At 39.2% G+C, this 13,731-nt stretch overlaps 1 protein-coding gene across 2 annotated transcripts in view; it reads right to left on the bottom strand.

Annotated features, from left to right (window-relative positions):
• SRBD1 (S1 RNA binding domain 1) overlaps window positions 1-13,731 on the bottom strand; it is a 246,975-nt gene that overhangs the window by 218,305 nt on the left and 14,939 nt on the right. Inside the window, exons 4-7 of one of the 2 annotated variants that reach the window (XM_023735454.1) lie at window positions 12,943-13,326; window positions 9,571-9,737; window positions 7,907-8,024; window positions 4,503-4,641 (exon numbers count right to left, since the gene is read on the bottom strand). In XM_023735454.1, the coding sequence (XP_023591222.1) occupies window positions 4,503-4,641; window positions 7,907-8,024; window positions 9,571-9,737; window positions 12,943-13,326 (808 nt within the window). The remainder of the gene's footprint in view (window positions 1-4,502; window positions 4,642-7,906; window positions 8,025-9,570; window positions 9,738-12,942; window positions 13,327-13,731) is intronic. The other variant, XM_023735462.1, reaches the window with a different exon arrangement.

Genomic DNA, 13,731 nt, shown 5'->3' with positions numbered 1-13,731 from the left:
AATTTCCGAGGCCAACTCTTCAGGGAGGGATTGGACTGGACTGTGGGACATAAAGTGATACTTGTGAAGAATGTGCCTCTTAGACAAATAGATACAAGAGACCAAAGGGGCGGCTTCTGTCCAGAGGTGAGATGGGAAGGCAGAGAGTTAGGAGCTGGTTGAATGTTCATGAGGAATCAGGGGCAGAGGGCAGGAGTGTGCTGTCACAAAATGGGGTGAGTAGTTGGGGTCTCATAACAATGTCTGTTAAAAAAAAAAAAATTCTGTATGGGAGACTAACTTGAAATATAAACTTCCTTTAATTACAACAATAAAAAAAAAAGAAATGAGACGGGGACATTAGAACTTACTTAACTGAAATAAAAAGGCTCATAACAAAATACTATGAAAAATTATACTCCAAAAAATTTGAGAATCTAGAGGAAATGGACAAATGTCTAAAAACACACTACCAAAACTAATACAAGCTAAGGTAGAAAATCTGAACAGACTCATAACAAGAGAAGTTAAAAAAACTCCCAACAAAAAATAAAAAAGCCCTGGCCTGGACGGCTTCACTAGAGAATTCTATCAAGCATTCAGAGAAGAGCTCACTTCAGTACTGCTCAAATTATTTCAGAGCATAGAAAAGGAATACTCCCAAATTCATTCTATGAAGCCAGCATAACCCTGACACCAAAGCCAGGCCAAGACATCAGACATCACAAAAAAAAAGAAAATTAGTGACTAACATCTCTCATGAATACAGACGCAAAAATTCTCATCAAAACTCTAGCCAGTAGAATTCAAATAATACACCACAGAACCCAGTGATTCATGCCAGGTATTGAAAGGATGGTTCAACATTAGAAAATCAATCAGCATAACCCACCATATAAATAGAACAAAAGAAAAGAATCATATGGTCACCTCAATTAATACAGAAAAAGCACTTGATAAAGTCTAACACCCATTCCAAACAAAAACTCTGAATAAAACAGGAATAGAACGGAAATTCCTCAACATAATGAAGGACAGCTATACAAAACCAGGAGCTCTGGTGTCACATTGGTTAAGACCTACTGCTGCTAACCAAAATGCTGGCAGTTCAAATCCACCAGCAGCTCCCTGGAAACCCCACAGGGCAGTTCTATGCTGTCTTATAGGGTCGCAATGAGTCAGAATTGACTTGACTGCAATGCCTTTTATACAAAACCAACAGCCAACACCATTCTCAATGGAGAGAGAGGCTGAAAGCATTCCCCCTGAGAACAGAAACAGGACAAGGATGCCCTTTATCATCACTCATATTTAATATTGTGCTAGAAGTCCTAGCTAGAGCAATAAGGCAAGAAAAGAAATTAAAGGGCAGCCAAATTGGAAAGGAAGAAGTAAAACTATCCCTATTCATAGATAATATGATCCAATACATAGAGAATCCCAAAGATTCCACAAGAAAACTACTGGAACTAATAGAAAGATTCAGCACAGTAACAGCATACAAGATCAACAGACAAAAAGCAGTTAGATTCCTATACACCAACAAAGAGAACTTTGAAAAAGAAATCAGGAATACAATACCATTTATAATAGCCCCTAAAAATAAAATTCTTAGGAATAAATCTAACCAGGGACGTAAAACAACTATACAAAGAAAACTACAAAACACTACTGCCAAGAAACCAAAAGAGACCCACATAAATGGAAAAACATACCATGCTCATGGATAGGAAGACTCAACATTGTGAAAACGTCAATTCTACCCAATGCGACCTACAGAGAGAATGCAATCCCGGTCCAAAAACCAACAGCATTCTCTAACAAGATGGAAAAACTAATCACCAACTTTATACGGAAAGGAAAGAGGCCACAGTTAAACAAAGCATTATTGATGAAAAAGAACGAAGTAGGAGGTCTCACACTACCTGAGCTAAGAACCTACTGTACAGCCACAGTAGTCAAAACAGCCTGGTACAGGTACAATTACAGACACATAGACCAGTGGAACAGAATCAAGAACCCAGATGTAAATTCACCCACATATGATTAGCTGACGTTTGACAAAGGCCCAAAGTCCATTAAATGGGGAAAAGACAATATTTTTAACAAATGTTGCTGGCAAAATTGGACGTTCATCTATAAAAAAATGAAACAGGGCCCATACTTCACAGCATACACAAAAACTAACTCAAAATGGATCAAAGACATAAATATTAAACCTAAAATGGTAAAGACTATGGAAGGAAAAAAAGGGACAACACTAGGGGCCCTAACACATGGCATAAATACAATAAAAATCATAACTAACAATACACAAACACCAGAAGAGAAAATAGATACCTGGGAGCTCCTAAAAATTAAACACTTATGCTCATCAAAAGACTTCACCAAAAGAATAAAAAGAGAACCTACAGACTGGGAATAAAGTATTTGGCTATGACATATCCAACAAGGGCCTAATCTTTAAAATCTATAGAAGACTTCAACACCTCAACAACAAAAAGACAAATAATCCAATTAAAAAATGGGTAAAGGATGTGAACAGACACTTCACCAAAGAAGACATTCAGGCAGCTAACAGACACTTTAGGAAATGTTCACGATCATTAGCCATTAGAGAAATGAAAATCAATACTACAGTAAGATACCATCTCATCCCAACATTACTGGCACTAATCAAAAAAACAGAAAATAACAAATGTTGGAGAGGTTGCGGGGAGATTGGAATTCTAATGCACAGCTAGTGCAAATGTAAAATGGTACAACCACTATGGAAAACAATATGGCACTTCCTTAAAAAGCCGGAAATAGAAGTACCATACGATTCAGCAATCCCACTCCTAGGAATACCCTAGAGAAATAAGAGCTGTCACACAAATAGACAAATGTACACCTATGTTCACTGCAGCATTATTCACAATAGTAAGAAGATGGAAACAACCCTATGTGCCCGTTAACAGATGAATGGATAATAAATTATGGTACTTAAACACAGTGGAATAGTACGCGATGATAAAGAACAATGATGAATCTGCGAAACATTTCACAACATGAATGAATCTGGAAGACATTGTGCTGAATGAAATAAGTCAATCACAGAAGGAAAAATATAGAAGACCACTATTATAAAAACCCAAGAAAAGGTTTACACACAGAAAAAAACAATCTTTGATGGTTACAAGAGAGGGAAGGGGTGGAGGAGGGAAGTCACAAGTGTCACCTTTGGTGGAGGGAAAGGCAACACAAAATACAGGGGAAACCAGCACAACTCGACCGAGGCAAAGCCATAGAAGCTTCCTTAAAAAAACAAACCAAACCAAACCTGCTGCCGTCAAGTGGATTCTGACTCATAGCTCATAGCCACACTATAGAAGCTTCCTAGACACATCCAAACACCTTGAGGAACTGAGTTACTAGTGCTGAGGGCTGGGGACGACTGTCTCTGGGGACATCTAGGTCAACTGGCATAATACAGTTCATAAAGAAAATGTTCTACATCCTACTTTGGTAAGTAGTGTCTGGAGTCTTAAAAGCTTGCAAGCAGCCATCTAAAATAGATCTATTGGTCCTGTCACATTCGGAGCAAAGGAGAATGAAGAAAATCAAAGACACAAGGAAATTATTCCTAAGGACTAATGGACCACATGAACCACAGCCTCCTCCAGCCTGAGCCCAGCAGAACTAGATGGTGCCCGGCTACCACCACTGACTACTCTGACAGGGATCACAATAGAGGGTTCCAGACAAAGCAGGGGGTAAAATGTAGAACAAAATTTAAATTCACAAAAAAAGATCAGACTTACTGGTCTGACAGAGACTAGAGGAACAACTGAGACTATGACCCCCAGACACCATGCTAACTCAGAACTGAAGCCACTCCCGAAGTCCACCTTTCAGCCAAAGATTAGGCCATAAAACAAACAATAACACACATGAGGAACGTGCTTCTTAGTTCAGTCAAGTGTGTATAAGACCAACTGGGCAACAAAAGCAAAGACAAGAAGGCTAGAAGGGACAGGAAACCTGGACGAGTGGACACAGGGAACCCAAGGTGTAAAGCAAAAGTGGGAGAGTACTGACACACTGCAGGGATTGCAACCAGTGTCACAAAGCAATGTTTGTATAATAAATTTTTGAATGAGAAACTAATCTGCGCTGTAAATTTTCACCTAAAACATAATTTTTTAAAAAAGAATATCTTAAAATACTTACAAATTAATATGAAAAAGAGAAACAATACAATAGCAAAATGGAAAAAGACTAAAACTGTCACTTCCTCAAAAAGGAAAGCTGAATGGCTAAGCAGTGGGTACACCGGGATTTGATTTATTAGAATTATTTATTTATTAGAATTATTTATTCCTTATATGCTATAATATTCTTTTGTAATTATTTATTTCTTATATGCTATAATATTCTTTTGTAATAGTCATTACTTAGTGAAAACTGTTTTTTAACATAAAATTTCATTAGAAAAATAGAGAAAGAGTGAGAGAGGGCTATCTCTTCAGTAAAGTCAGTACCTTTCACATTGGGTTTAATGGAAGATAGCAGATTGAGCGCCCCTGGATTTTCAAGCAGTGTCCTGGCTGCTCCTTCTAATCCCAACTGTTTGGCTCTCTGGGCTTTGGTGCCTTTGCTCCCAGTTTTATATGGGGCAGACTGCGAAGAAAAGTCAGAAAACATACCACATCATTCAATTTTAAAAAGGAAAAGTTAAAATTAGAATATAAAATTAGAGAATATGCTAAGAATGCTAAAGGCATCCTTTTCTCAACCATTTCGTCTTCATTCAGAAATTAAGACTGCTGTTGTGTTATCAGTTGCCATGGAGACAATTCTGATACCAACTAGATAAAAAAAAAATGCTTACTGTATGAAGATGCACGTTCCTAATCTTATCCTTCGTAATTTTCTATGTGCTTAAAATTAGTTATTTGTTTGGTTTCACTCATCTTAATAATCCACAGTCCACTGCAAGGTTCACTCCTCTCTTCAACCAAGTTCATCTAAAAGCTGTCAACACTCCATGCCTCTACTGAATCCACATTCCCTCCTCAATCTATTCCACACGCCTTGCTGAAAGTGGTATTACAAAGATTCACAATGATCCCCTAATTGCCAAATACACACTTTTCAGTCCTTATCTCACCTAAAGGGAGCCCTGGTGGTGCAGTGGTTAAAGCACTCAGCTGCCAATCAAAAGGCTGGCTGTTAGAATCCATCAGCTGCTCCAAAGGAAAAACATGTGGCAGTCTGCATCTGTGAAGATTACAGCCTTGGAAACCCACAGGGCAGTTCTACTCTGTCCTGTAGGGTCACCATGAGTTGGAATCAACTCAACAGCAGTGGGTTTAGGTTTGGTTTGGGTTTTATCTTACCAAACCTCACTACTGCATTTAACTATTTAATTACTGATCATTAACCAGCTGTCATCGAGTTGACTCCAACACGTGGCAACTCCACGTGTATTAGAAAAAAACTGTGCTCCACAGAGTTTTCAGTGGCTGGTTTTTAGGAAGTAGAGCACCAGGCCTTTCTTCCAAGTTCTGGGTGGATCTGAACTTCCACACTGACTGTTTTCACCATCCAGAGACCTTCTAAAACTCTCTCCCTAGTCTTCCGCAGTAACATCATCTCCTTATTCTCCTCATGCCACTCCCACCATTCTGTCTCCTTCCTGGGCTCCCCCTTCCTCCACTCACACTTCGAAAGTTGGTCTTCTCACTCTGCCACATCTACTGCAAGAATGAAGACCACGCTCAGCAATCAGACTGTCACCATACCAGACTCTGAAGGGACATACAGTTGCTAGGAAGGGCCCCAGAGAAACCTGGTGGAAGGATTTCAATCACAGCAATGTAGAGCTCAGTCTCCTTGGAAAAAAAAAGAAGAGGCTTTGTGCTGCCAAACGGTGGGGAAATAGAAAGGAACTGGCTCCGTTCGCACTATCTGCAGTCACATACAAAACGTGATCAAGGGTGGTATGCTGTGTTTCCGTTACAAGGTGAGGTCTGTGTGTGCTCACCTCCCCATCAATGTTATTATTCAGGAGAGTGGGTCTCTTGAAGAAATTCAAAAATTCTGGGGTGAAAAATACATCTGTAGGGTTCCGATGAGGCCAAGTTTTGCTTGTTCAGTATCTCAAGCCAAGAAAGATGAGCTGATTCTTGAAGAAACCGACACTGACCTTGTATCAAATTCAGCTGCTTTAATTCAGCAAGCCAGGACAGTTAAAAACAAGGTGTCCTCAAAATGTCTGGATGGCGTCTATGTTTCTCAAAAAGGGACCGTTCAACAGGCGGATGAGTAAGATCTAAGAGGTGTCTAGCTATGGAAAGGAGGCCAGATGATTTCTAAAATGTACGGGTGATATTCTGAAGATGCAATAAAATTCATCTATTCACTTGGGTCTTTTTATTTTTAAAAGCTGTCTCTACCCTAAATACTACTAAAGATTTGTAGTCTTCAATAAAACTGACCATGCTTTCAAAAAAAAGTTGGTGTAAAAATGGTGTGGTGGGGGAGGCATCATCTGACCTCCTCTAACTTCATGAAGGGGAAGGAGAATCATTATCAGCATCAACAGCCCAAAGCTGAATCCTATGAGGTAGAGGTCAGACATGCCGCCACTCTCCTATCTTTTGACGAATTTTGACACCAACTGTCCCTCCTACGGCATTCTCTATTCTGCTGGGTTCGATAATTCGTTGCAATGGCTACACAGAAGTCACAGACGATACTCACGATTATGGGGTTTATCAGGGAAGTAACATGTTACAATTAGGTTTAGGAACACTCAGGATACAGTTCTTAGATCAGGACAGCCTCTTCTCAGCCATGCCCACAGGCATGCCTCTCTCTCTGGCTCCTTGGCCTCTGCCCAGTTCAGGCAAGTGTTACAAAGCTATTTTAGCTCTGCTGATAAATGCCTGGAGGCACCTCAGTCTGTCAGCAAGCCTCCGGCCCGAAGGCGCTCAGCTCTCTCACTTCTTGGGTCAGTAAGCCTAACTCCAACAAGTGCCCAGAAGCACACCACTCTACCAGCAAGCCTCCTGTCAGTCTCCTGGTTCTGCTGCCTCTACTGCCACCATTTCTCTGCCACTGCTTCTCGCCGTCTTGCCATCTTCAGTGTTACAGCTCTCTCTCTCTCTCTGTCTCCTGGGTCTAGAAGGGTCTCAGGGCAGGGATCCCAGCTCCAAAGGACGTGCTCCACTCCCATCTCTTCTTCTTGGTGGTAATCAAGTCTCCTCTTTGCTCTAGAATTGGTTCTCTTTTAAGCCCAGTGGGATGGCAAAACTGACTAATCCTCTCATTAGGAATCCACACACCTTATTTGCACGGTCCCACCTCCACAAGGGTGCCATGCACCTTATTTACATTATTAGCAAGCTATCCAATCCCCTTGGTGGGCCACAAGCACATCATTTTCATAGTCCTACCCAGTTTTTTGTTGCAAGTTACAAGATCATGGCAAGAAAGGCCATATAAAAACGATTATCACACTGCAGTTGTGTTCCCCAATGGTCTATCCTGACAGGTTCATGGCACAAACTCCCCATGAGTGAGTTCTTCCATTCTCATAGTTTCAAATACTAACTACATACTGAAGACACTCAAATCTAGGTTTCTAGCTAGTCTTCTCCCTACACTTCCCACTTGTATAACCTACTCTTCCTCTTCCCCATTCAACTGGGAATTCCTTAAGAACAAGAACTATTAATTATTCATGTTTGTAAACCCAAGTACCTAGCACAAAAAAGGCTCACAATAGATATGTATTTAATAAAGAATATTTTGTTGAATTAAATAATTGCAGTTGATAAACTTAGCTTTTTATTTCCAAGCCTTCTTTAACTATAAAAAGACCCAAATCAAAATATACTCCGGTATTACATTACATTAAAAAATTAAAAGGGTTCCTTACCACATGTTCTAGCTCTTCAAAAGTTTTACAGTTCAGCAGGGCTTTGAACAAGCACTCAGACATCTTCCCATCCTTCTTAATTTTCTGGATTGTACTGTGAACCTTTTTTGCAACAGTCCTGAAAAGAAAAACTTCTATAATATACACCACCTATATGTCAAAGCATTCTTTTCGAAACTATCTAAAACTTACAGAAAAGTTGCAGTTAAAGTAAAAAGAATTTTCTTTCCTCTGAACCATTTGCAAGTAAGTTACCAGCATCCCCAAAAACTTTAGTGTGTATTTCCTATAAACAAGAACGTTCTCTTATATAACTATAATATAACCATAAAAATCAAGTAATTAATATTGATACACTACAACAATCTAATCCTCAGATCTCATTCAAGTTTCACCAATTGTCCCAATAATGTCCTTTTAAAGTGAATTCAGTTCAGAATCAAAGACTGCATTTAGTTGCCATGTGTCTATAGTCTCCTTCAAGCTGAAATATTATATTAATTTTTCCTTGATTTTTAAGGCCTGGATACTTTTTAAAGTTACAGGTCAGTTATTCTGTAGAATAACCCAGTTTGGGTTTGTCTGAGGTTTCCTCACAATCAGATTCAGATTGTGCATCTTTGGCAGGAATACTATAGAAGTGATGCTGTGTTCTTCTCACTGTATCCTTGTTGTTAGTTGCCATGAGGTAGATTCCAACTCACGGCAACCCTATGTGTGCAGAGTAGAACTGCTTCATAGGGTTTTCAAGGCTGTGACCTTTCAGAAGCAGATCACCCAGGCCTGTCTTCCCAGGAGCCTCTGGATGGATTCCAACTACCAATCTTTCAGCTAGTAGTCCAGCACTTAACCGTCTGAGCCACTGAAGCATCCTAGAAGCTTATTAGACATGTTGTAAAAAGAACTCTTAGCACTTTTAGGATGGCTGGATGGTAGGATTATAATCAAATTTAATTAGATCCATGGTAGAGCTGAAGAACATGCACATTAACAACACTGCCTGGCATGTGGGAGGCAGGCAATAAATGTATGAATGATGAACAGTGTTTTAATAAACCCTATCGAATAATATGGTTAGAGTCCTATAGTCTTTACAGTCTTAGTATACACATTTCTGTGTTAGTACAATAAGTTTAGAGGCATGATTTTTAAAAGACTAGAGAAAATATACAAACTTACAATTCATTAATAATGAATTACAATACCTTTTAAAAGAATGGAAAACATAAACATACATGTTTGCTATCAAACCATACTGTCAAAGAACTCTCCATTTAGGGAGGACATTAAGAGGACAATTTTATGCAAGCTATTGAAAAGTTAGACTAAAATTTTATTTTCTGAGCTTCCTGCATTAACTGTTTCTATGAGAGAAGACGACAAACTCGGAGGCACACAATTATCACTACGAACTACCTTTTTGCTGATAAATGCCCAAGCTATCTATAAACACACCAGCAGAGGGACTCGATACACACCTAATAACTAAAATAGAGCTGATTTCCTTTCTTAGAAGAGAATTATATCCAGATTACAATAATTACAGGAAACGAAACATTGGAACTATCAAAGTACACTATCATTCACTTCTTCACCACTTCTCCTCACAGACTCATACGCCCTCTTTCCCTGTACACTAATTCATCCCTTCCAACGTCTCTTACCGCAGCTCCTCTAGGGTTTGCTGAACTTCTCTCAAGGAATCAGCATCAAGGTTATTAATGAGCTCTTTTCGGTAACGTATAATGAAGGGAATAGTATTATCATCATTAAAGAGACGAATGATGTTGGCACAAACCCAAAGTTCAATATTAGTTCTCTCAGATAAAACCTGCAAATTAAAGACACTTGGTGATTTAAGATCCAGAAAATTACACATTTATCTCTATTATAATGTATGGTTTAAAATATAGAATCAAATAATGTTCTCCAGTCAATTAGAAACTACTTTGCTATAGTCTGAAAAAAGAGGAAACGATATAAAATATGTAATGCATTGACAACCATAATAGTCAAATAGCTATTTTACTAATTCAGTGAAGTTCAATAGAGACCACTCCATATCATTCAAATCCTACAGGGCTCAATGAGATACTTTTCATCCCTCAGACTGGCAGCAAATATCAAGGAGTTGGTAATTCATTGTACTGGCATGAATACAAGGAAAAGACACCTTTGATCATTGCTAGTGAGAAGGTACATTGGTATAATCTCTGGGGGAAGAATAAGTTGGTAATACCTATCAAAATTACAATGAATAAACTCTTTGACCCAGCAATTCCACTTCTGGGAATTTATCCTGATATATTCATACCTTTGGAAAATATTATTTACAATGATTTTTTTTAAGGATTATCTCCAACATAGTAAAAGTTACCAAAAAACCTAAGTCAATCAATGGGAAACTAACAGGTAAATAAATGATATGCCCACACAGTAGAATAACATGCAATCATGTAAGAATATGAAGCAGCTCTACATGAGCTGATATGGAATGATTCACAGGAACTGGTGATGTTGCTTACTTCTAGAAAGGGTAATCGACTAACTGAGGGTCAAGATCCTTTTGTATCTTTTGAATTCTGTATCATGCACATTTAAAATATATTCAAAATAATTCTTTTATAAAAAACAAGTTTACAGGTTTCAGCAACATGAACATGCAAGCAGAAATGTTTGAAGAGATCAACCTGGAGAAAAGAATGAAATGAATTCCAATAACTGTTTTCAAAAACCTAAGCAGCTTTTTCAAAGTAAAGCACAGAAACCAACCAAACCAAACTCACTGCTGTCGAGTCAATTCCGACTCATAGTGACCCTACAAGACAGAGTAGAACTGTCCCATACAGTTTCCAAGGAGTGGCTGATAGATTCGAATTGCTAACCTTCTGGTGAGCAGCTGAGTTCTTCACCACTGCGCCACCAGGGCTCCAAGCACAAAAAGTGTATGTTTTACTATTATTTCTATCTTGATGCCCAAAATTTGCCAAAAATTGGGGGAGGAGGGAGACAGATAAAAAGCACTAAACAGTTATAATCAATTGGTTATCAGAATCAAGTCAAGATATATAACAGACTGAATTTCAAAGTTGCAGATTAAATAAATGCCTGAACTCCAGAGACTATGGATGGTATATCTCATTTCTCGGGGCACCTTAAATCCTGAGGCCTACATTATATCACCCATTCTGATGATGAATATCCACTCTTGGGTGAGGAGTCTAGATTCACATTTCCAACACTGACTCTCTTCCCTATAAGCTCCAGACTAATTTAACCAACTGCTTATTTAACATATTCTCTTGGAAATCTATTTAATGGGCATCCCAAATCACACACATGCAAAGTGACCTTCCCTTCAAACGTATTCCTCCTCTAGTTTTTCCTATATTATACCCATCCTAACAACAGTTCAAGGCAGAAAACTGAGCCTTTATCATCCATCTCCTTCAACTCTTAAACCCAATCCATCGTAAAGACCCATCAACTCTAATACTGGCAATATTTCTTCCATCTATTACTGCTCTTCAGTTCTTCTACCCCATGTCCCAGTCTAGTTCTAGCCTGGACAACTGCAGTAGTCTTTAACTGTTCTCCCTGTATCCACTTCAATCCCATTCATTCCAATATCCCTAAAGCAACAAGAATCTTTTCAAAATGCATATTGGATCATGTCACTTGACTGCTCAAAACCCTCGAATGATTTCTCTTTCATTTAGAATCCAAACTCCTTACACCATGGCCCAAAAGACGTTTTGTCGGCTCTTCCCTAGATTATTAGAAGCCTTCCCCAATGGCCTTCTCTCACTTCCTAGAAAAAACCCAGTTCCTTCCCTTCCCAGAGGACTTCAAACGGCTGCTCCCTCAGTCAGAAATGGTTCACATAACCAGTTGTTCTAATAATTAAGAACAGCCAGAGTATGTCATTCCCCTGAGAGACTGGTCCAATTAGCACTAAGATCAAGACTTGGGCTGGAACTCTGGACTCAGGTACAATTTCTTTCTCTGAAGAAATATGGTTTATAGAAACCTAAGGCCATGGCAATTTTGCTATTATGAGTTCTCAGAGAATCATAGAGAGACCATTTCAGTGCACTGAGTGAACCATATTTAAAGCCTATCCATAAAAGACAAGAACAGGCAAATGTATAGAGATCAAAGTGGGGGAGGGGGAAGGAGAGGGTTAATGGTGATGAAAAAATTACAGTGATTAAGAGTAGCGTTATACAGCCAATTATTGTAATTGTATAATAAGTTGTACCCTGTAAAAAGGTGAATTAACAAAAGTTGTGCGATAGATAAATTTACAACAACGACCAAAAAAAAAACACAGTAGCTGCTGATCCTCACTGGATTTGGTTCCTTGCTTTGGAGGTTTAGGGTCATGGTTTAATGGGACATCCCAGTTAACTGGCCTAACGACACGTTTAGTGCTTCTGTTCTACCTTCTAGTTCAATGTGCTGGGGCACACAAAAGGTTGAGAATCACTGCTCAAAAGCCACTCTTCAGGTACGCTCTACCACCTCCAAAGCCAGCCAAAGAAACTGGGAAATACAATTTTCCCTGTAGTAAGAGATATAATTCTGGCATCTCAACTTGGAATTCTGATAGAATTTTTCCTTCAGAAAATTGCTAGGCCCTGTTCTTAGTACATCACGACACTACACTAAGGGTTAAACAGATACCTTACATGGGAAAATACAGTCTAAGTTCAAAGCAAAAGCTTAACAATGAACCGTGGAGGACCCAATCTGCTGCTGCAATGACTACGTAGTGTTTATGTTCATTAAAACACCTTGACAAAGACCTACTTTGATTGAGGTCACAGCTCTCCACTGAAGAAATGATGATGATAAGATGTAATACAAAACAGCATACCCAAAAGGAACCAGTGGCCAAAGCCTCCAGGAAATCACTGGCAAAACTGAAAGAAGAACTGAAAACTCCCAAACCTCCCCTCAGCCACACAACCCCATCCTAATCAAAAAGAAAGGAATGAAACCAACTAAAGGCACAGAAAAAGGCTAATTCATACCTGCACTATGTCCCAGTTCATTTCCACCTCCTCCTTAATACTGCTGGCGTTTGCTGGAAGCTTGACAGGCTGCCCCTGAGGACACATTTCCGTCTTCATTTTCTTTAGAGGAGACTGACCAAATGTAAAGTCAACTTCATTCTTTTCCTTCTTGCATGTACTTTCCCACATGGTGCTTGTGGACGGCATCTCTGTACTGTTATTCTCATCCTCTACGTTGGTGTCTTTGCTGGTTTCTTCGACTTTCAGCTTTTTGGTCCTCCGAACTAAAGGTGACTGAGCTGAATTTTTCCGCTTTGTCTTTGCTGTTTTCTCAGTCTGCACAGTATTCGGTTCATTTTTTCTCTCTTCCAAATTGACATCAGCAATAGCCACAGAGCTGTTCTAACAAACCACAAAAAAACACAGATTTAGAAGAGAAAAACCAACTGCCCTGGAACTACTCAACAATAAAAAGGAACAAATGATTGATACACCAATAACTTGGATGAAGCTCATGAGAATAACGCTGAGTAAAAAAAAAAAGCCAATCTCAAAAGGTTAGACGCTACATGATTATGTCTACATAACATTCCTGAAGTGACAAAATAGAGAACAGATTAGTGGTTGCCAGGGATGAAGGGCAGGGCAGGAGGGAGGAAGGTCTACAGAACGGTGACACTAGGGATCCTTGCGGTAGTTCTGTGGTGGTGGATACCCTGAGCCTATACATATGATAAAACTGCATATAATACATATACACACACACACACAAATGAGTGCAAGGAAAACTGAAGAAATCTCCATAAG

The sequence above is a fragment of the Trichechus manatus genome, unplaced genomic scaffold, assembly GCF_000243295.1.
Source record: "Trichechus manatus latirostris isolate Lorelei unplaced genomic scaffold, TriManLat1.0 scaffold00005, whole genome shotgun sequence".
Taxonomy (NCBI): Eukaryota; Metazoa; Chordata; class Mammalia; order Sirenia; family Trichechidae; genus Trichechus; species Trichechus manatus.
The sequence above is the reverse complement of the archived record's forward strand: the minus strand, read 5'-3'. Positions and strand labels throughout refer to the sequence as shown.